We start from the raw sequence: 23,507 nt of genomic DNA, 5'->3' as shown, positions 1-23,507 counted from the left end.
CCAGCTGCTGGCCCTCTTCGCGCCTGACAGGCGGCCTCCTGCTTCTGGCGGCCATGCGGAGAGACTGCCGATTTGGAAGGCAACATAGAACCCAAGCCAAAACCCACAGCCTGTGCTGAAGAGGACCCAGCCTAGGGATGAGTTATGACAGACTCAGTCCTTCATGACCGGATGTGCCATATGGAATAGCCAGGGCTCGGACTCAGGGCAAGGATGCGGCTGTGGCCTGGCTGTCAGGAAGCAAATCAAAATTGCAGCTAAGGCCAGGCCCTGAAGGGCTGAGCAAAGTGGTTGGCAAGGTCCCCTGCTGAGGCGTCCTGTGGTCAGCAGGGCCAGGGGAGAATGATCCTTAGGAGTCTGCTGGACACAGACAGGGCTAGCCCAGCAGGTCCAAAGGGTTCGAGGCCCAAGGACACCCATCCTATGAGATGACTTGTGATGTTCTTTGTCCCAGAGCATTGACAGTGCAACCCTCAGCCCTGAGCTCAACACACTTCCCCTGACTGAAGGCTGAGTCTCCTGACAAGAGCTTGGGACTTATTCAGTTTTAAGGTTCCCCTGAGGCAGAGAGGAGGCAGGTCACTCCCCATGCCGTTCTGCTCCTGCAGGAAGCCTGCTGACCCAGCAGAGGTTTTCTGTCTTTTCTGTGTAGTGGTCCAGCACCTGCTTGTGCCCCCTGTTAACTTTCTCCAACCTCCCAGTCCTATCCCTGTGCACATTGGGCTCACTCTCCCGTGAGTCTGGGAGCAGAACAGAAGTAGAGGTGTGATGGGGGTGCTGGCCTCCAGAGCAGAGGCTGTAAAGTCAGGCCTTAGAAGAGAGACTGGTGGGGAGGCCTCTGAGACAGCTGTTGTGGGGGTCGGGTGGGAGACAGGCCGGGAGGAATAGAGAGGCAGCAGCAGAGTGGTTAGGTCCAGGCGCGTTACTGCTAGCACAGTGAGGTAGGGGGGAGCCACACATGCCCTTGAGGCTATGAAGGCCTTTAAGTGAGGCATGGGGTTGGCTGTCGATGTGAGTGGCTTCTGAAGCAGGAGGGAAGATGGCAACCCTGGAAGAGGAGACACTGAACTAGTATCTGAAGCAAGGGAGGGTCAGGAATGTTTTGGAAGCAGTGCCTTGGGTTGGAGCAGCTGTGGGGTTTAGGGACATTGCAGTAACAGCAATAGCCCCTCTCCCAGGCTCTCTGCAGGGGATCACCGCTCTGTGAGTTCCAGGTGGGAAGCCAGGCTGCCTTGTGTGCCAGGTGTCTTTTGGCCTTTGCTCTCCCTCTTTTTTTAAGCTTCTTACCCCCTTCTTGTCTCACCCTTCCGCTGTGCCCAACTTGGCTCATCTCCCCCACCCCCACCTCTTCTGAGTCCTCTTCTCCCTCCCCCCTCCCTTTTTTTTTTTTTTTTTTTTTTTTGGTCTGGAGAACAAAGACAATTCAGGCTGCCAAGGGGAATGAGTTCAAAGAGACTGCAATTTTAGATTTCCCGAGAACTGGCAGTGCGCATGGGCGCATGTTAACGAGAACGCATGCACGCGTACACACACATGGCAGGCGAGGTGTTGGGGTTTCTTGCTAGTGGGACTCTAGACTGGGAACATGTATAGAGGAAGACCTTATCCAGCGGCTGGAGGATTTGACTGTTCAAGGGACATTGCTAGTTGTCCCTCTTCTCTTCTGCTCGGAGGTAAGGGATACCTTGGTAGAGCGCTGCATATGCTTTTTGGCTCCTTGTAGTAACAAAATGGTGGGCCAACTAGTTACCCTTCGACACCTTTCCAAATCTTGGAGGTGGCAGGGTATGCAGCTTACACTGAGACTTACCCCGGTTTCATTCCTGCACCCCAGCATCCACTAGAAGGGAAACATTTGGTGTTTTGCAATCAGGAAAATAAGCCCAGTGCCCCCCATCCCTCTCCTCCTCCCCCAAGGCCTTAATTTGAAACACTATTTTCCTGGGTAGTGTAATTAGACCAGCATGTTGTTCCTAATGAGCTGGGTGGGGCCGACAGACAATGGAGCCTCCCGCTGCCTGGCTGGCCCCTGCCTGCAGCTCCCCAAGGAACCAGAATGTGTCCTTCTTGGGTGAGGTGGGAGTCTGAGGGCTACTGGGGACAGGGCAGTCTAGTTGGCTGCAGAGGGTTGTCAACACCTGCACTGCCCTGGAAAGGAACATGGTCTAGTGTGCTGTCACCTAGGACTGGGAGTGTATCTGGGGCTTCAGCAATCTGTGCTGAATTGGCCATGGGGGATAATGGATTGAGAAGAATCTAAAGTGGCTTGAGGAAACCCTCAGCTGATCCTGGTTATCTGGGTCTGAGTTGGCTTGATCGACACCTTGCCCACCTGTGAACACCCACTAGTAGGTGGTCCCAGGTTCATTCTGCTTCCAGGGCAGGCACAGGAGTTGGGTTAATATGGCTGTCTCTGCCCAGGTTTATGGTATTATCGCCTTGTCCTTGGGGCCTGGACTCCTCAGTCCCTGTCACCCGTGAGGCAGCCAATCAGACATTTTGCTTGCTTTTGCAGTCTGGCCCTCCCTTCCTGGTGGTGGAGACAGGTTGTCATGTTCTGATAAGTGTCACAATACTCATACTGTCCTGGAGAGACAGCTTTGGGTCCCCTAGGTAGGCAGAACCAGGAAGAAATTGAGGCATAGAAGCGGGCAATAGGTTCACTTTTACCTGGAGCGAGATAAACAAAGGATGAATAGGTTCATTAGAACTGTGTGCATGTGTGTGTGTGTGTGTGTGTGTGTGTGTGTGTGTGTGTGTGTGTGTGTGTGTGTTTGTGTTATAGGAATCATTTAGGTATAACAGATGTCAGAAAGCAAGGCTATAAGAAGTTTCTGGAGTGTTTGGAGGAATTGGGGGGAAGGTGAGTTAGGCCCTGAAGACTGTACCAGGTTCTAGAAGGTGGTGAAGGGAGCTGCCTCAGCCATGAGTAGGCACACCTAGCAAGGGCCCAGAGAGGACCTACCTGATGATGATGACGACGATGATGATGATGATGGTGGTGGTGGTGGTGGCAGAGCAGGTGGCAATATAGTCAAAGAAAGTCACTTTGTTAACTCCTCCTATCTGCTTAATCCCTCCCTCACTCCTGGTATCATTGCTTATTCAGGGTTGCTGGTTGGCTAGGGACAGTGACAGACAGAGAAATGGCTCAGGGTAATTGCTGTGTCATTCAGTGTGATGAAGGTTGGGGTGGACAGAGGATATGGGAGGCCATGGAGACACTGCAACATAATAAACTTAGGTCACCGAGGAAAATTTAAATGATGTAAAGTCCCAGCAGGAAGTGGCCAGATGAAGAGGGACAGACTGTATTCCAGACAGATGGATAGTGAGTGCTGAGTCCTAAGGTTAAAGAGAGGGGCAATATTCCAGAGGTGGCTAGTCACTCTTTGGGAATCCTGAGGGTGAGAGACATCAACAGTGGCTGGAAGATGAGAGGTCTTGGGGGGGGGCCTCTTCAGGCTTTTCAAGTATCTTGAGGACAGGGTCCCTTGAGTGACATATCCTAACTTCATGCCCACAGAGGCTTTGTTAGCTGAGGGTGTGTGCGGAACTAGAAGCAAAGAGACCACAGAGTGGGTCATTGGACATCGGGGCAGGAGAAAGGAAACATATGGATGGGGGGGTGGGTGGAAGGAAGAGAGAGGGGAGAAGTTGAGGGAGGGGAGGGGTAGAAAAGAGAACACACAGGATAGAGATTTAGGGACAGGGCCAGCAGTACTTGGTAACCAATAAGACATAGTAAGGCAGGAAGGGGAAGCCAAGGGTGGCCCCGGCTGTTGTGGTGGATGCTGGGGTGATATATAGATGTGGATGCTGGGGTTGATGTATGCGATGACATTAAAGGGAGCAGGTGTGGGGGAGATGGATAAAACTGTTACCGTGGACAAGTGTCAGAGGCCACCAGGAGGCTTGGGCCAACTGAATAGAAAGATGCTAGGAAGGGGGCTGTGGGCTTAGGGAGGTCATGAGGGACAGAATGCCTCCGAGAAAAGATGGCTCTTCAGGGCTCAGAGAGGAAGGGGTGGAGGAGGCCTGGCAGGTTCATCCTTGAGAGGAAGAGGGAACTGAGTAGGTGGCTTTAGAAGAGACACCAAGTTTAGCTGGCAAGTGTTGACAAGGGATGGGAGAGGTGAGACTCTACAAGTGACCTTGGGCTGCCGACCTTGACTTGGGAGAGAAGTTTCCAGGGAAGAGGTGCTGGAGCAAAGGCAGAGGGCAGGGAGGAGGAGGAGGAGGAGGAGGAGGAGGAGGAGGAGGAGGAGGAGGAGGAAGGGCGATGGCGGCGGCGATGATGATGATGATGGAAGCAGGGGAGAGGACTCAGAGAAACAGTGGGGTGATGGAGAGAGAACTCTGGTGGAAAGGCAGATATGGAAGGAAGAGTGAAGGACTGGAAGGTTGGGGTGAGATGGGGTCAGGGACCTGGAGAACACAATCGTAGTTCCATGTACCCAGCTCTGGGTAGTGTGGCGCTCATGACACAGCACTGTACTGAAGGACTGGACCTGGATGGTGTCTGACAAGCTGGGCAGAGAAGGCAATCAGGAGCGGGATCTGGAGCATCTGCAGCCAAATGGCATCGGGCAGGGATGTTATGGGAGGCCCGAGGACAGAATAGGGATGAGAGTGGTGTCCTCACACTAAGGAAGGGGGTCCCTGGGTGTCTTCTAACCTCTGTCTCTGCTTCTCTCCCTCCTGCCTCCACTGGGCTGGCTCCTCAGCTGTGCGCTCCTGCCTTCTTCCTGCAGGGCCTACTCCAGACGGTACTGTCCTAGCACTTAACCTGCCTGGGCCTCCTTGCCTCCATCCTGCTCGAGACGTGAGCTCCCATTGTGGCGAGTCTGGTTCTCAGGCCTTACGGAGGATGACATCACTACAATGCTCTGGGGAGCTAGGAGGGAAGGCGGAGCCTAGCCCACAGCTAGCTTATGGCTTTCTTTGGTGATTATCAAAGAAATGGTAGCTGAGGGAGGAAGATTGTTCTGCCTCCTCCTTTGGCAAAGCTTAGAGGCTAACACTTCTGTTGCCACCCCCTACCTTTTGGCCTTGGTCCCACAGCAGGTTGGGCATCAGCCATTAGAGGCTAAAGAATACACCACAGAAAGCTTGGCCCTTAAAATAGGCCACCCTGCTGCATAGCCACCTGCAGCTCCTGGCTGGTGTCATAGTGCCACCCGGGGCTCTGTTAACAGCCAGCTTCTATGGTGGTTGCACAGGGTCTCTGGGGGCATCTGTCTTGGGCTGTGTGGTGGGCACAGAGGCAGCTCTGACTGTCACTCTTCCTATGACCATGTCACCTTCTGTGTGTGCTCGGAGTAAACTAGTCGGCTTCTACCTCCGTCCTGGTGATTTAAGGGCAGTTACAAAGCCAACGTTGTTCTGTGAGGCGCTCCTCAAGTGACCCTTGGAAGAACAATAGGAACTTGGTGGTGAAACCCATGGTGCCAACAGCAATGGCAGCCGTAATTACAGTCACACCACTCTCTGAGTGCTGTCTGCTGCCAGAGACTCCTCTTGTTCATCTCCTCGTTTAATCCTCAGAGTGACTTTGTTCAGCGTATTGTTGTTCCCTGTCTTTATGAGGACACTGAGTCACTGCTGCTGAGTAACCTGCCCACACAGCTAGGAAGGAACAGAGCTGGCAGTGGAGTCCAAGGCTCTCTGCTCCTGGACCCGAGGTCCTCATTACCGTGACTCTGGGCGATGTGGCATTGTTAGTGGACCACCGGGCAGGAGGTGGCTGGAGGTGCTGTGACGTCTGATGTAGGCTGGAGGAGGCTGGTCCTTTTTCTCCGTTCCTGTGGCTCTTGTCTCTGTTAGCAAATGTCTGTCGATTTGACGTTCTTTCCGAAACGAGACTGTTGGGGAGTAAGTCAGGTGATTGCAATGCTTATTAAAGCACAGCCCGTCTGCTGATAGTCGTAACATCAAGACTTCCATGTGTGGACGTGCTGTATGGGCAACGCACAGTGGTGGTATATCCAAGGAGGGACAGTTTCTAGTACAACCTGCATTCGTGTTCATTCTAAAGGTTTCCCACTAGGTGGCAGTGAAGCGTCTTGACCTAATAAACTTATAAGACGCATGGAGTCAAAAGTCTTGAGAAAAGGGCGCTTTACTCTAATTGGCCTTGTAGTGCAGCGAGTGAGCATTTCCGTGCTGCGGACACTCTTCTGGTTGTGTGGTGCAGACTTCTCAGCTCTCACGCTAGTGTCTGGCTAGAGATTAACCTCTGCTAATGACAGCCCATGCTGAGGAGCTGAGTGAGAGAAAGGAGGGATAGCCTTCCTCACCTAGTGAGTGGCAGAGCTCGAGTTCACACCCAAAGCCACCATGCTCTGAGTTCCCAAACCTACGATCACACTTCTCCCTATTGCCTTGTTCTGCTCCCCACATAAGCTCTCGGTGATTCCTGCCCGACTCTTTTTTGGAACCCCTGAGCAGGCCAGTAGCAGCCATACGCCTCACACCCCCCTGGTCTGTGCTGGTAATGGCGCCTCCATGTCATATAAGGATAGCGGCCACACATCCCTGTGTCTCATTGGCCATTGCTCTGTTCTTCCTGGCTTCCTGTGACGATGCTCTGTTCTTGTGGGATACAGATGTGGCTGTGGGGTTGGGGGTTGGAGGACGTCTGGGTGGAAACCAGGGTGCGTCTCAGCTGGGGTTGGGGGCAGGAGAGCCAGAGTTGGGGGGAAGTGACTGAGAGACTGAAGTAGATGGGGCAGGATGGAGCGGGAGGGAGTGCATGCTTATGCCAGCATGAATGCATTCATAGGAGCACACACGTGTGTGCCGAAGACAGGAACACATAACTAGTAGCTCTGTGGTGTTCTGGAGCCTGTGTTGTAGGAGGACTGACTTGCCCTTGTGCAAAGATGTGTTCATTCTGATCCTGGACAGGATGGCACCCCGCCGAGGCTAATCCTGCACCCTCATTTCTACTACCCGTTTGCCCACCTCCAGCTCTGACCTCCTCCCTCCCTGTGTCTCTCAATGCATGCCGTTACTTTTTGCCTGCCTGTCCGTTCTTATTCCACTGACTTGGCCTTCCCCAACACTGTGGTCTTTTTTCCACTTGCTGTCCCCTGCAGACGGAGGACACAGACTTGCCTTACCCACCACCTCAAAGGGAGGCCAACATCTACATGGTTCCCCAGAACATCAAGCCAGCTCTCCAGCGTACAGCCATCGAGGTGAGGTGAACCTGACTGTGGGACAGGAGCCGCCAGCCTGGTCTTCCCACTTCCTGCCTCAGACTTGCTCAGCGGCTCTCTCTCCCCTTCCTCTGCCCCTAGATCCTGGCCTGGGGCCTTCGGAACATAAAGAGCTATCAGATGGCCAGCGTGTCTTCCCCTAGCCTCGTGGTGGAGTGTGGTGGGCAGACAGTGCAGTCCTGTGTCATCAGAAACCTTCGGAAGAACCCCAACTTTGACGTCTGTACTCTGTTCATGGAAGTGGTGAGCCTTACCTCCTCACTGTTCCCTTCCAGAGTCCTGAGGGGTAGAGTGACCTCGTGATCCCAGCACCCCTGGGGTTCAGCTCCAGCACCCAGAAGGGCCCAGGTGTGTGTGTGTGTGTGTGTGTGTGTGTGTGTGTGTGTGTGTGTGTGTGTGTGAGATATCTCTACACTCCACTTTCCTATGGATAGAGGAATCACTTCTTGCCTCATTGAAGTCCCTTGTCCTGTGTGCAGCACACATGGGTACCTTGCCCTTTTGCCTGACTCTGGGCCCGCAGAAGCCATTCTCAGTAGTCTCCTTAGGGGAAGGCTTTCACTGCCAGGCTTCTCCTGGGACCCTCCAGGGCTGACCTCCAGCCATTCTTCCCCTGCCTGGTTCTCTCTTACCTTGAGCCCTGAGGGAAACTTCAACCTCTAGTCCCCAGCTGCCCAGTTCTTGTTCCTCAGCCTCCATCCCCAGCCACTGGGCCCCCAGCTGTCAGCTCCATCTCAGCTTTCAGTTTCCTTTTCTTTAGCCCAAACTTTCAGGCCCTGGCCTTCAAACCCCTAGCTCTCATTGCTCCCCAAGTTCTCAGCTTTCAGCCCCCAAACCTCCAGACTCTGGCCCCTGAGCCCTAGTCTTGTAGCCAGTGGGTTTTCAACCATCAACCCCCTGCCCCAAGCCCTTGGCTTTTCAGCTTTTGATACTGCAGTCCTTAATCTCCAGCCATAGCTCCCAGGCTTGAGTCCTCTTCTTGCCTCTGATCCCTTAATGTTCATCCCCATGTCCTCAGTGCCCGGCCCCTTAGTTCTTACCCTTGTCTCCCAGTTCCCAGCCCTGGCTCCAAACCTTTCTGGACAGCTACCAGGTTTTCAGCCCCAGCCTCCCTTTTCTCAGGCTACTCTGCAACTCTCAGGGTCCTAGCACCTGGTTACTCAGCTCCCATCCCCCATAGCCCTCAAATCTGACCCCGTCCCCATTGTGGTCTCAGTCAAGGGTCTCTCACCCCTTGCCCCTGTCCTCGCTGGTCTTCTAGCTTCTGACCTCTCAGGCCCCAGCTTCCAACCCCAGCCCCCAGTTCTCAGGCCCCAGTCCCTGGCCCCTCCCAGTCACTGCCCCCCAACCCCCACCACTCCCAGTCATCTGCAATTGGCGCTGGACTCCCAATCTGGCCTCCCAGTTTTCAGACCTTTAGTCCCTAGCCCCGCCCCCAGTCCTAAGTTCTGAACCATGAGTTTTCCACCTCTTAACCCTCTAGTCCTCACTCCTCAGCCCTCTTCAGCTCCCTGGGCTGCTGGGGCCCAGTGGCCGGTGTAAGTCAAGTCTGAGAAAAGGAAAATGGTTTGCAAGATGAAAGCACACTAGAAATTCCAGGCCCAGTGGCTGTCAACGGGAGCCTTCTCTTGGCGCAGCCAAGACGCCACTGAAGGAGTGCATATAAATTATTTCAAGTTGTGTTCAAAGTGCTTTTGGGGTGGGGGAGAAGAATCTAGGTCTGCAAGCCAACTCCTGAGTATCCACTTGGGGGGGACTGTCTGTAAGAAATGTTGAACTGCAGCCCACCCCCCCTCCCACCTTCCCCCTTCCCAGGCAGTACAGGTTCAGAGAAAATAGACTTACTCAGACTTGAGGCTGACCTGGGTGTGTTTGGAGGTAAAGCTATGGGAAAACCAGCTTTGACACATAGCAGCTGAGGGCAGACAGAAAGGTGTGTGGCTTCTGTCCCACTGGCCAGCATCTGGGCTGCTGGCCACCTTTGGATTTTGGACTCTTGTGGACTCTCTTGTGGGTTCAGAGTCACTCTCTGCTCCTTGGTCCTGCCTATGAGAACTCTCTCCCTTACTCCTTCCCCTGAGAATTCCCAGAAATGAGCTGGGGCTCATATTTAGAGTTTCCCTCTTCTCCTCTGCCCAGATGTTACCCAGAGAGGACCTCTACTGTCCCCCTATTGTGGTCAAGGTCATTGATAATCGCCAGTTTGGCCGTAGGCCAGTTGTGGGTCAGTGCACCATTCGCTCCCTGGAGAACTTCTTGTGTGACCCGTACTCAGCAGAGAGTCCATCCCCGCAAGGTGGCCCAGGTAAGGAGCTGGAAAGTAGCCTTTGCTAAGCTGGCCCAAAGCTAGGGGTCATTTTTTCCTCAGGTTGGCATACTTGGACCAAGTGACCTCCTACTAGTGGGTGGGAAGCATGGTTCAAAATGGGGGAAAGAAGTAGAGGGAAGGGAATGGGAGGGGGATGTGGGAAGATGGGAGAGATAGAATCAGGAAAGAGAAGGGCTGGGGACAGAAACACCTCTTCCAGTGTGAGGGGAGGTGAGATTGTGGAGTTTAGTGACAGTCTCCTGGCTGAGTCTCTCATGGGTGTGGACTTGCTCTTCCTGCAGATGACGTGAGCTTACTCAGCCCTGGGGAAGACGTGCTCATTGACATTGATGACAAGGAGCCTCTCATTCCTGTCCAGGTAGGATAAATGGGATGTCAGCTCCCTTGTGCCCCATGCCCAGCAAGCTAGCCTTTATTTCCCTTCCTCATCTCCTCTAGCTCCTCCCCTACTCTTTGCTATGATAAAGCCATTACACTCACCCCTCTATACCCTGGTGGCTGGGTGCTGTTTGATGGAAGGTCATAAGTGGGAGTTTTCATTGTGATGGGGGAAGAGTTGCGTAGTCCTTAGATCTAAACTTTTTTTCTAGAAACATGTGGAAAATGGAACATCTACCTTGTGGTTACATTGAAGGCTTTCTGCCTCAGATCCCTCAGTGAGAAGGGAGATGGAAGAGAGTGTCTCTTATTTGAGGGAAGATTAGTCCCTGATCTCATGTTTGGCGGTGCCTTGGAGGTAGCTTAGAGAGAGCAGCTTGTGTTTAGGACCATAGTATATCTTTCTTATCCCCACTTCTAGGACCAAGAAGGAGGGTTTGAGGGAGGGGCAGGTAGTCAGTCATCCTTTTGCTGGGCACTCTGCAACCTAGGGCCTGCTGGAGACCACATGACATACGAAGGCAAATGTTAAGAAGCCTATGACATATTTTACTGAAGGGAGTAGCATTCCTGTCTTGGGCTTGGATGTTCTGCGTCCCACCCCATACTTACCTCAAGAGAGGCAAAAAAGCCCCACTATGAAGACTGGCTTTGAACTTGTTCAGGATATTACCTTCCTCTGTGACTGTGCCTGCAGACTCACACACCTAATGTCTTGGGTGCTCTTAGAACTTCAGGGTACCTGAGGCAGAGCCTCCCAGCCTGTATGATGGTTCCTGTCCTCAGACTGCAGTGGATAGGTAGGTGGTGGATGGTTGGGTAGATGGATGGATAGATGGATGGATAGATGGATGGGGGGATAGGTGACATTCAGCAAGCCACCTATTAAATCTTAGCCTTGCACATGAGAGCAAAGCTGAGTGCTGAGATGGCCTCAAGTTCCCCAGAGCTTAGCTCTGAGGCTTTTCCTGGAGATACTGAGTACCATTTTCTGCCTCTTTCTCAGTCTCCCATCTTCTTGCTACTTCCAGAAGCCATGCTACTGTGGAGGCAGGAAGTCTTGCTCTGTGTTTTCACAGATGCTCAGAAGTTGCCAGAAGCCCCAACCCCTATCTCTCAGCTTCTAATACTCACCTGCATTCGGTCTGCTGAGACTGTCTTTGTTCCTGTTCTCTTGCTCAGTTCATTATTTGAGACTCAACTTGGTCTCACTTCTCTGGAAGGATCTTGGCTCCCACATCAGCTCTAGATCCTGCATGTCTCTCTGGCTCTCAGCATCTTCTCTGGACTAAATGCAGGACAGCAACCAGGACCTGATTTAGAGGATGTATTCAATGAGAATCTGTCTAGATGGCCAGTGGGTGGATGAATGAATGGATGCATAGATGGATGGCTAGATAGATGGATAGACGGATGGATGAATAGAGATAGACAGGTGGGTAGATAAAATAAGGGATGGATGAGCCAATGAGAGGATGAATGAATGGATATGTGGATGGTGAACAGATGGGTGGGTAGATGGGTAAGTGGATGAGTGCATAGAAATATGTATGGGTGGATGGATCGATGAGTAGATGTATGAATAGGTAAGTAAGTTAATGGGTGGGTAGGTGCCTGCATGGACAGGTAGAAGGATTGGTGAACAGATGGGTGGCTGGATAGATAGGTAGGTAGATGGATGGATATGTGAACAGATGGGTGTATAGGTGTATGTATGTGTGTATGTGTGTACGTGTGTATGTATGTATGAATGAATGAATGAATAGTCAGAAAACTTGTCCATTGCATGAATCTGAGGAAGAATGTCTCCTAAGGAAAACCTGAGTGAAAATTGGAGACGGCTCTACAATGATGTCAGTATTAGTTTGTGTTTTGCTGTCTTCGTTGATGGGTATTTGTAGCTAAGAGAGTCCCAACCCCCGGCTCCTATTTTCTGCCCCCTTCACAGCCCGTCTAAGCTACAACTATGTGCAGAGCTTCCCAACAAGGTTGGAGCTCTCTGTGTGCCACCTTCAGTGTCCACAGGCTTAGATAAGGAGGGACTGTTTTAGTCCTGTTGGCTACAAGCACAGCCAGAGATAGAGCGTGAAGAGGCCAAGGCTAGACTGCCTCCTGGCCCTGACATAAGCAGACCAGGGCTGGGCCTAAGCAAGAATCAGACCTAGGCCTGTGCTCTGTGTGAGCACATGGACACTCTGGAGCAGTGGACAGAGAGGTGGGTGCGAGGAGCTGGGCTCCTGGAGATGTGACACATAGGTGAGGCTGGCCTTGCCTAGGTTAGAAGATGGGAGGAGAAAGGCGCTGGTGGTGCTGGTGGTGGTGGTGGAGGAGGAGGAGGAGGAGGAGGAGGAGGAGGAGGAGGAGGAGGAGGAGGAGGAGGAGGAGGAGAGGAGGAGGAGGAGGAAGAAGAGGAGGAGGAGGAGGAGGAGGAGGAGGAAGAGGAGGAGGCACCAGCTTGATTTGATGGAAGAGGCCTGGGCTCTATTCTTGCTAAATATACCATCTGGAAGGAACATACCATCTGGGGGAGATAATATATGTGTTTACATAGCAAAGTTGTGTGTGTGTGTGTGTGTGTGTGTGTGTGTGTGTATTCCATTGCAGGTTTTTAGATTGGTAGCTGGGGGTGTGGTATGTACACACACACACATAAGATGTGTGTGTGGTGAGGTGGTATGTGTATATGTGTGCATTAATGAGGTGTATATGTGGTAAGGCTGTGTGTGTGTGTGTATGTGACGAAGTAGCATGTATGTGGTGAGGTGATGTATGCATGTGTGAGATGAAGTGAGGTAGTATGTGTATACATGTGGTGAGGTTGGTATGTGTGTGATGAAGTGGTGTATACATGTGGTAAGGTGGTGTGTTTGCATGTGGTTTGGTAGTATGTATGCTTAGTGTAGATGTATGTTAATATGTCAGTGGTGTGTGTGTGTGTGTGTGTGTGTGTGTGTGTGTGTATGCATGTGGTAAGGCACTATGTGTGTGCACTTGTGTGGTATGTGCATTACTGAGAATACACCTGGAGGGTGGCATGGAGGATCCCTGAGAAGGTGGCGAGGACCTTCTCTCCCATGGTGGGCTGAGGTGTGGGCAGCTCTCAGGCTCAGGCTAATTTGGAGCTCACTGCTCCACTTATAGTCTTCAGGCTGCCATGAAGGTGGAAACATAGTCCCAGAATTGGAGCAGCAAATTATGGCCACAGCCTCAGGGGAACGTGTAATTTCTGCAGCTGCACAGGGCTTTGGCGCTATGTTTAGCCACATGTGTTCCTTTTGCTCTGGTGACCTGCCTGTCCCCCTCTCACCTTTTCTAAAAAGGAACAATTTCAAAATAACGCCGAGATCTCTGAAGGGTCAGGGCAAGAAGGGGAGGGACAGGGCCATCTTTGGCCAACTGGGGTCTGCTGGTGGCATGCACCAGTCTTCTAGAAGGTTTTGCTGTACCTAGGATTGGCTAGCAGCCCTGGCTGGTGGCAGCTTGCCATTTAACCTGCCTGCCTTCCTAGACTTGGGCTCTGGAGCTCTTCAGTAATGCTTCCTCTACAGTAGGAAAAGAAGCATCTAAAGTCCACTTCAGGTCTCAACAGGGCTTCTCCTACACTTCTGCCCCCAAGCTTTTCCTTCATACAGGAAGGCAGTCTGGCCTGAGAGTCACCTTCTTCAGGGTCTTTTTGGAGCCTTTGGATCACTGAAGAGGGAGGGAGGTTGGTGGCTGTGGGTCCCCAGTGCTCCCTGGCTTTTCCGGTCTCACCTCCCATATACCTTGTTGCAGGGCCTGTTTCTGCTCTCTCCTCTCCCTCTCCCTCTCCTCCCTCTCCCTCTCCCTCTCCCTCTCCCTCTCCTCTCCTCTCCCTCTCCCGTCTCATCTGCAGTTCCTTTTTTCTCTGCCCCCTGTCCAGCTTTATCCTCCTGCTATTCTGATGTTCACCCACCTAAGCCCTATCCTCTCATTGCCTTGGCTTTTAAGCATGTCCGAGGCTCTCCTATAAGACATCAAATTACAGTCCTCGAGATGCCAAGTGAAGATTTATGGTAGGGAACCATAGGACAGGCGGCAAGGTTGTACTGAGACTCCTTCAGCTTCTTTGTGTAGGCCCGGGGAGCCATGTGGTCCCCTGCTTCTGGGAGATGGGAGCTGAGGGCTTTGCCCCTTTTTGGCTACCCTGCCCAGTAGGTATGGGCATGTTAGTGACAGAGGGTGCAAATGGAGGGATGGTGGGGCTGGAAAGATTTGAGAAAGGCAGAAAGAGCAGCTGAGTGGGTGGCACCTTCGAGTGTGGCAGCAAAGGCTGTAAAATAAAACAGCAGCATTCAAACTCTGCCTTACCACTCACCGTTGCTCTGGGTCACTGTGATTCTGGGAGGTTTTGGAACTATTCAAGGTCACAGAAATGGTCCAAGGTCATGGAGCCAGGCATGTCCAACTGGGGATAGCACACTCTTCCCACAACTGGTGCAGAGGGTGCCTGGAGAGGGCGGGAGGGAGGGAGAACCCTACTCCCTTAGAACTGGCCAACCTCCCCTCTCACAGCTCCTCAGCGCTCAGTCTTGAATTCTGTCGCTAACTGGCATGTTTAATTTGTAGCTTGCAGATGGGCTGTCAAGCTTGGGCCCCACTAACCTGATGCCTTCTCCGTCCAGTCCTCATGTATGTATTGCTCGCTATTTGTTGGCTCAATTTTCTTTGCATATCTGGGAATAAGGACGAAGGGGAGAGAGGAGAGGAGACCTTCCTGATCCTGGTGCGGTCTTGGAGGGGTGGGAGGAAGCTCTGGGGTGCAAACCTAGAAATCTCTGGCTCTGACTAGTCTCCTGCCCTCCTGAACCTTACTGCAGTCCTGGTTACCTGTGTGGGTTGGGGTTGAGTGTGGCTGCTAGGGCCAGAGGAAGCAGGCAGGTCCCTAGTGTCAACTCTGCCCTCTGGGACCTGGGCCTAAGGAGGCTCTTCACGTGGCAGCAGGCTAGCCTTCTCTGTTCCTCCCACATGAGTGTGGGTGTGGCTGAGGACTCCCGGTGGGTCCTGATATATTCTGAGTCCAGATGGTTGGGACAATGCCAGCACCAAGGTACCTAGAGGGCTACTTTCTGTCTGCTCATCTACCGGGTTCAGGCTTCTCTCTGAATTACCTTTTGCGAACATACAGAAAACAGTACCAGCATCTCCATTCGATGCCAAAGCTGTTTAGACTTTGTACTGTTTTGTACTTGTTTAGACTTTGCGTTTTACAATGTTGGAATCTTTGTCTTTTCTTACGATATGCATTACAGCGCTCAAAGAGAAGCTGCAAATGCTCTCCCACTATTTTTAAAAGCATGGCTGAACTACCCAAAGACTATACATGGACTGACCCTGGGCTCTGACCTCCTAGGTAGCAATGAATAGCCTAGTAAGAGCACCAGTGGAAGGGGAAGCCCTGGGTCCTGCCAAGACTGAACCCCCTGTGAACGTGATTGTTGAGGGGAAGGCGGTAATGGGGGGAGGATGGGGAGAGGAACACCCATAGAGAAGGGGAGGGAGAGGAGTTAGGGGGATGTTAGCCTGGAAACCGGGAAAGGGAATAACATTTAAAATGTAAATAAGAAATACCCAATTTAATAAAGATGAAAAAGGAAAGCATGGCTGAGTGTAGCACAGGGCATCTCAAAGTACTACATACTCAACATTTGATTTACTAATTCCCACCACTGTCCCCCTTTTTGTCGCTGGGCTTTGTTCCCTGTCTATAGGTCCAGCCACTTAATTTATTCCTAGGTGCTTCGTAGCCTTTGTTACTATTATCAGTGGAATACCTCTTTTTTTATTATTATAATTTTTACTAGGAAATACCCCCTCCCCTCCTGCCCCCTCCCTTCCCCTCTCCTTTCCTCTCCTTGCCTCCCTCCTCTACTCTTCTTTCTTTTGCCCTCTCTTTCTCCCCCTTTCTCTCTCTTCCATGCCAGGAATTAAACCCAGGGCCTTGTGCACGAAGCACTGTACCTCTGAGCTACAGCCCTAGTTCAGGAAGCAGTGCTCTTACAGCCACAGTGCTCAGGAAGCAGTGCTCTTACAGCCACAGTGCGACTGTCTCACTATTAAGCCCCTTTCCTTAACCCTCATTAAGAAAACTTCTAGATGGGTAAGACTTTTCAAACAAGCATGGCTTTATTCCTCATAGCTGGGATTTTATTATTACTCACTTCAGAGTAATACTTGACAGTAGAGGTGCCATTGAGCAAAGTTATTTGGTGATTAATTAAGTAATGAGAATTGTTTATTATTTTCTTGTAATAGTGGTGACAACAAGCTGCTTCATACCGATAGCCTTGGCTTTGTCAAGATTTTGTCTTTTACTGATAGATTTTTTTTTTTTTCGGAGCTGAGGACTGAAGCCAGGGCCTTGAGCTTGCTAGGCAAGCGCTCTACCACTGAGCTAAATCCCCAACCCCACTGATAGATTTTTTAATAGCTTAAAATTTTGATGAGGACTGGGGAGATGGCTCAGTGGATAAGAGTGCTTGCTGCACAAGCTCGAGGATCCAAGTTCAAATCCTCAGCGCCCTCATAAAAATCCAGGTGCAGCCATGGGAGCCTATAACCTGTGTGGAGGGTGTGGTAAGCAGAGAAGGCAGGCTCCCTCAGGTTGTCTGGAGACTGTCTTAGCTCCAGCTTCAGTGAGAGATCCTGTGTCAAGGTACAGAGAGGTAGAGCAGGACATGATGTCTTTCTTCAGCCTTCACATGAGCACATGGCTGGCATACTCACACATACATGTGTGTATGACCTGTCCCTCCCCACACACAAAGGCATAGTAGGTATAGATTCAATCTTATCGGTGTCATTTGGTGTCTACCAAGATGATACTTTCCTTTACATTATTTCTGACAATATAAAGCATCACTGTCCCATGTTCTTAGGGTAAGCCCAGGTCTCTCAGTCTGTCAAGGGTCCATAGCTCACTAAGGCTGAAACCTTCCTCTCTAACCCAAACAGGTGGTCAGCTGGCTGTGGGGAAGGTGGGAGAGACTGGGTCATTACTGCTCCTCACATCGAACACTGACATGCAGGTTCCCCACGATTGTGTATGCCCATCTCCCAGTCTAGTGACACAAGCCAAGCTCCCTTTGGATCTGGATGTGCCAAATGCCCTCTTTTCACTTAAAACCACAGCCAGCATGCACTATCTGTGAAGAAGCCTTTTATTTATTAATGTTTGAGAAGAATGGAATGGTGTGTCAACATCTGAGTGTAAAGTCCTTTGAAAATTTAAGATCTGACTGCCGTTTTTGTGCCATTTTGTTTGTACTTAAAGAAAGCTGAAAGTATTAAATTCAAATGTTATAGTTCTTGTCATGTTTATGTCATTACGTTATGAGTGCAGCTGGCACGAGGAGGTTGGATGCAGACACATCTGACTATGGTCACAAGCGCAGCTTGCTTGCTGGGTGCTGCCGAGGGTGTGGGAGAGCAGCTATAGGTGGCTCCGGCATTTATCTATCTGGGTCAAGGGGACATTTGGAAAGAGACGTTCTATCATATCATCTGAGTTAGACTTGCGGATACTGAGTTTCTGCGTGTTACCCTGCACTGTCTTGACTAGGCTTCGATGCCGGAGTTGCACTAGCTCCCAGTGTATCCTCCACTGCCAACCCCCTGCCTCTGTCATTGAGTGGTCACTGCAACATGAGGGTTGACTTCTTCTTTTTTTATTATTTTATTTTTTTTATTAACTTGAGTATTTCTTATTTACATTTCGAATGTTATTCACTTTCCCGGTTTCCGGGCAAACATCCGCCTAATCCTTCCTCCTCCCCTTCTTTATGGGTGTTTCCCTCCCCATCCTCCCCCCATTGCCGCCCTCCCCCCAACAATCATGTTCACTGGGGGTTCAGTCTTAGCAGGACCAAGGGCTTCCCCTTCCACTGGTGATCTTACTAGGATATTCATTGCTACCTATGAGGTCAGAGTCCAGGGTCAGTCCATGTATAGTCTTTAGGTAGTGACTTAGTCACTGGAAGCTCTGGTTGCTTGGCATTGTTGTTCATAAGGGTCTCGGCCCCTTCAAGCTCTTCAGTTCTTTCTCTGATGGGTCGACTACTTCTTAATCTCTAGGCCCGACCCACTGTGTGTGTGTGCTCACGTGTGTGCTCGAGTGTGTGCTCACGTGTGCTCCCATGCACTCCCATGCATTATGGGCTAGATCTGCATATGAGGGAGAACATGCGGTTCTTGTTTCTCTGAAGCTTGCTTGGTGTTGTATGTTTCTGATCTGTCCTCTTTCCTGCAAGTGTTGTGATTTTTTTTTTTTTTATAGCTAGCTGAATAAAACGCTACTGTGCAGATGAACCACATTTGCATTACCGATTCATCCGCCAATGACCATCTCGGCTGGTTCTGTTCCTTGTTCTTTAGAGGTGCATTTCCAGTTAGCTGTGACTTGTGTGTGACAATCAGTACTCGCTTATGCTGGTCTGGTTTCCAAAACCTTTCCTAGGACTCTCATTCATCCTACTGATTCAAGTCTCACTTAGGCAGTTACATAACTTGTGATTGATCCGTTCTGCCTTTTTTAATCTTTATTGTTTTCTTCCTTGCCTTATTGTACTGGCTAGGCCTATAGTTGGATGTGTTATGCGATTCATTTTTGAAAGTATTATTTCTGTTCTTATTTTTTAAAAAAATGAATATTTTTGGCTCATCAGGGAGTATGAAACTTACGAGGTGAGCAATGTGCGTGTTATCCGGAATGCTGTTTCACTGAAGGCTTTTTGCGTATCGCATGAACTGGTCATGTGATTTTTTTCATGGTCATGTGACTTTTCTCCTTCCATCTATTAATGTGATTCACTCACTTTCACTTGCTTTCCTTTTCTCTCAGTTCCGAAACAAACCAACATGGTCAAGACATTTGTGTTTCCTCCCTTGCCAAATTCCATTTGCAGAGATTTAGGTCTGTCTGTCTGTCCGTCGTCCTTCTTTCTTTTTCTTACATAGCCCTGGCTGTATCCCTTCCATATCCTGGACTCACAGAGACCCGCCTGTTTCTTCCTCCTGAGTGCTGAGACTTAAGGCATGTGCTCTGCCAGGATTTCTTTTTGCACCAGTTTTGGGGATCGATAACAGCTTGGAACGTCTCCTTTTATTGCCTTCCAGGTCTTAGCCTCTAGGTAGCAGTCACCACATAAAGCCTGGGTGACAATGAGCTTTCACTGTCTTCTAAGAAGACAGAGCGAGCCTGGCGTCACCATTTGCCTGTGTTTGACAAACCCACTTGTAAAGCTGTCTAGGCCCGGCCTTCTGCTTGGGATATTTTAAATTGCTGCTGTAATTTTAAGAATCTTTATAGGACCTTTGAGATTTTCTCCTTCTAGGTGAGTCACTTTTAGTGATTTATATTTTATAGGAATGTATCCATTCCCTCCCCAAATATTGGCATAACATTTTTTGGGTGATTTTTCTAGTTTTTTTTTCCTCCTCCATCTACCCGTGTCTCCTTCATTTTCAGGATTTTATTATTCTAGTCAGACTTTGTCAGATTGTTTTCATCATTTTCAAAGAATTAATTTCCCAGCCGCTCTTCTGTTTTGATTCCTTGTTTCGTAGCTGATTAGTTTACTGTTATTATTATTTCCTTCCTCCCGTTTGGGGGTGTTTATTATATTTTTAACCTCTATGTAAACATTGAAAGCTATAAAACTCTCTGTTAACTATTGTGTTATGCTTCCCACAGGACTTGGCAAGCTGTATTTTTGCCATTTTTCTGTTCTGAATATTTTCGTATTTCTGTTATTTCATTTTGACACCTGAGTTGTCTAAAAATACTTTGGAAGTCCCTAAATTATATTTTAAGTTATCTTCCTGTTGTTTTTGTTGATACTGGCTTGGCTTAGCTCTCCTAGGGTCCAGAGTCTGCGTGTAATAATACTTAGAAATGACCTTTATAGCCCAGAAAAAGGTCCGTTTTTATAACTGTCTTGTGGAAGCCTGAAGAATGTGTATTCTTCAAATGCGTTTTACAGGCCACAGATCCACTTAGAACACTTTGTTAATGTGATATTCAAACTTGGATTACTTAGTTTTGCTTCCCCCTCTCCCCCTTCCCCTCCTCCTCTCTGCCACCTGTGTGTGTGTGTGTGTGTGTATGTACGTGCACACACCTGCAGGTGCCTATGAAGGCCAGCAGAGGGCGTCTGATCTCCAGAAGCTGTAGTTACAGAGGTTGTGAGCCACCTGAACTTAACTTGGATCCCAAGAGCACTTGGTGCTTTTTCTTTTCACACAAGGTTTACTGTACACAGCACACAAGGCTATAGGCCTGGCTGACCTGGTTGGCTTCAAGCTCACAGTTACATGCCTCTGCTTCCTAAAAGCTGGGAGTAAAGAATTGTATCACCAAACTTCTTGGATTCTCTGTTTTTGAATTGGCTTTATCCCCCACCTCCTCCATTCATCTACATTCATCCATTCCTCTCTCCCATGGTATTGAGGATTGAATTTAGGGCCTTGACCAAGCCAAACAGGCACTCTACAAATGAGTGACATTTCCAGGATGGACAGATGGACAGAGAGACAGATAGACACACAGACAGACAGACAGACACACACTCCCCCCCTTCTCTTTCTCTCTCAATATGTAAGAAGCCTCCTTTCACGTCCCCTCTCACTTGCCCTTGTCACGTCGTGTGTCACTTTTATTCCTTTAGTGACTGGTGTAGAGTTCTTTCTATTTATTTTTTGGGACAGGCTATCCCTAGGTGACCCAGGCTAGCCCTAGCTTGAGATCTTCCTGCCACAGCCTCCTGAATAAAGGGATTATAAGTGTGCACCACACCCACTTTATCTTAATAGTAGTGTGCATCTCTGACGTAGCAAGGTCTAAATGTAGTTCCCGTGTACAGCTTCTTCCAGAGTCTGACTCCGGACTTCGACTGCTCTCTCAGTAGTTTCACTGCTTCGTGGGGGCATTTTAGTTCCATCCTGTAAGTTGCACTTTAGCTTGCTTTTTCTTTATTGCATAATCAGCTGTCTCGTAGCCAAGTTCACATTTACCGTCCCTCCGTGTGGCAGCCTCTGCCCTCCTATTTTACTTTTTCTTTAAGTAGAATCTGTTGCAATTCTTATGTGGGAGTCAGTTTATTTTTGGGCTTTTCCACTTTCTAATTGTCTGAAGATGCTTTTATTTCACCCCGTTTTGAAGACTCCATTTCCCTGACATTATTTCTGTCAACACCATGACTGGCGTCAGCTGCGACCCTGTCATTCTAACTCTGAAGATGTTTCCATTTTCGTTGGTTTTGGGTAGTCCTCAGTTGTCATCTCTTCAAATGCTATTTCTATTCTTCCCAACATTCCCTCTGCAGCTCTGAGGGGACACACCACCGGCCGTTTCGATCCTCCATGCCAAATGAATTTGCATGTTACATCCAATACTTTATCTGTGGCGTCTGCGTTCACAGGTACAAATAACAAAGGTTGAAAATACTTAAGAAATGACTTTGCCATGCAAACACACAGAGGCGTTTCCCCCACTCAGTGCGGTGTAATAATGGTTTATGTGGCATTTGCCTCACCCTGAGTATCACGAGTAATCTAGAGGTGATGGACAACATGCAGGGGTGTGTGTAGGTTATATGCAAATTGTGCATAATCATGGATAAGGGCCTAAGCTTCTTCAGTTTGTGATCACCCAGGGGTCTGGCAGAAACTGGGGTTTACTCTGTTAATTTCTTCTTTTTTAAAAAGTTATTTAAAATTACTTATGTATGTGCGTGCATGTGTGTCTGCATGCAAGCAAGTGCCCACATAGGCCAATAGAGTGGGCACTGGAGTTATAGGCATCTCATGTGTGTGCTGGGAACCAAACTTGGTTCCCCTGGCATAGCAGCAAGCGTTAACTGCTGAGCATCTCCCCAGCCCTGGGAATTCGTTTTTAAAAAATGATTTATTGGGGCTGGAGAGATGGCTCAGCAGTTAAGAGCACTGTTCTTCCAGAGGTCCTGAGTTCAATTCCCAGCAGTCACATGGTGGCTCACAACCATCTGTAATGGGATGCTCTCTTCTGAAGTGTCTGAAGAGAACTACAGTGTACTAACATATAAATAAAATAAATAAATCTAAAAAAAAAAGAAGAGGGTTCACTCCTTTAAAAAATGATTTAATGTATTTTTTTATATATGTTATATATGTTTCGGTATGTGTTATGTGCATGGCAGTGCAGGTGCCTAAGAAGGCCAGAGGGACTGGACCCCCTGATTTGGGAGGTCTGGGTTATTGCGTGCTGGAAACTGAACTGGAGTCCTCAGTGTGAGTTTCTAACCGCTGAGCCATCTTCCCAGCACTGATGCTCGTTTCTTGGTATTATCCTTAGGCTGATTCCTGACGATGCGTCCTAGGTTTGCTCAATGTTCTTCGTTTCTGATCTGATATTTAACCCAGTTTGCTAAGTTTGTCATCCAAGGCTTACATTTTTTATTTTTGGATGTTATTTCTTCTTCAGCCTGTTTAGTTTTGAATCTCGGTCTGTCTTTTGTTTCCTGGAGAGCCCTTTGGTTCACATGTTGTTTCTGACACTTCTGCCTTCTGTTCTCACGGGTCTGCTTCTGCAGCGGGTTGATCCCCACTGGCGCTGGCTTGCGGTGTCTGTTCCTCATGTGTTCACTATTTTTCGATTGTGAACTCATGCTCTTTGGAACTTTATCTGAGAATTCTTTGAGGCCTGGATGGAAGTCACATTCTTCCAGAGACGATGTGTGTTTACTTTTACCAGAAGTCTGGAGACACTACAAACCCAGATTCACTTAAAACTAAATGTTCAGCCGTGGCTTTTGGGGTCCCATAGTCAGTATGCGTTTGGCTCTTCACGTTTCCAGATTCTTCCTTTCTTGTTTGCCTTGGAAGATTTTCCTCACACCCTCGTCATCTCCAGAGTGGCCCCAGGTTTCAGAGAGGCCTGTTGGTGTTGTCTACCCTGTCCTTTAGTTGGAAATTGAAATCTGTTTCAGTTTTAAGTCTGACAGTCCTGTTTTCCCCCAAGCAGGCTATTATCTCCTTCAGGACTCCTCGCTCTGACTTCCTGTCTGTGGTATCTTCTCCCATCTTCCAACAAAGCCATTTGTTTTCTTCTGCATTTTTTTTCTCCCTCAGATTGTTTCCTTCTTTTGACCCCCAAGGGTCAAAAAGGTCCTGCCATTTGCTTAGCCTTGGCGGGGTGGGGATTCTTGCTTGTCAAGCGAGAACCTAAGGCAAGTTCTGCCTATGAATGCACAGACTTTTATAAAGAGCCGTCTCAGATCCAAGAAAGAAGGAGATGTTTAGCGTTGCTAGACTTTTACTTTGCCAGTTGGGAGTCTAACAGCCTGGGAGAAATGAGGAGGAACCCAGAACTCTAAGCACCTACCATGGGCTTTTCTGTGAATTGGAGACTACCGTGTTCACCATGTTGCCAGCTGTATCAAGCACAGTCGGAGCCACAGGTCCTCGTAATGCACTTTAGGGGAAGAGGTTCCCACTGAAGCAGATTGACCTGCACTAGGCCGTCTGGGTGGGGATCTTACTCGGGGAAACTCCCCGTGTTAGTCAAGTAGACTCTAAAGTGTGTA

General features: G+C 49.5%; 1 protein-coding gene across 15 annotated transcripts in view; it reads left to right on the top strand.

Annotated features, from left to right (window-relative positions):
* Window positions 1–23,507, top strand: part of Dysf (dysferlin) — a 194,656-nt gene that overhangs the window by 128,680 nt on the left and 42,469 nt on the right. For 9 of the 15 annotated variants that reach the window (XM_032906224.1, XM_032906222.1, XM_032906219.1 and 6 more), the window contains 4 exons: window positions 7,101–7,202; window positions 7,305–7,466; window positions 9,363–9,528; window positions 9,834–9,910. In XM_032906224.1, coding sequence (XP_032762115.1) covers window positions 7,101–7,202; window positions 7,305–7,466; window positions 9,363–9,528; window positions 9,834–9,910 — 507 coding nt within the window. Of the gene's footprint in view, window positions 1–7,100; window positions 7,203–7,304; window positions 7,467–9,362; window positions 9,529–9,833; window positions 9,911–14,517; window positions 14,581–23,507 lie in introns of all 15 variants that reach the window. The other 6 variants (XM_032906220.1, XM_032906215.1, XM_032906212.1 and 3 more) reach the window with 1 other exon arrangement.

The sequence above is a fragment of the Rattus rattus genome, chromosome 6, assembly GCF_011064425.1.
Source record: "Rattus rattus isolate New Zealand chromosome 6, Rrattus_CSIRO_v1, whole genome shotgun sequence".
Classification (NCBI taxonomy): Eukaryota; Metazoa; Chordata; class Mammalia; order Rodentia; family Muridae; genus Rattus; species Rattus rattus.
Note: the sequence above shows the minus strand (reverse complement) of the source record. Positions and strands in the feature narration are given on the sequence as shown.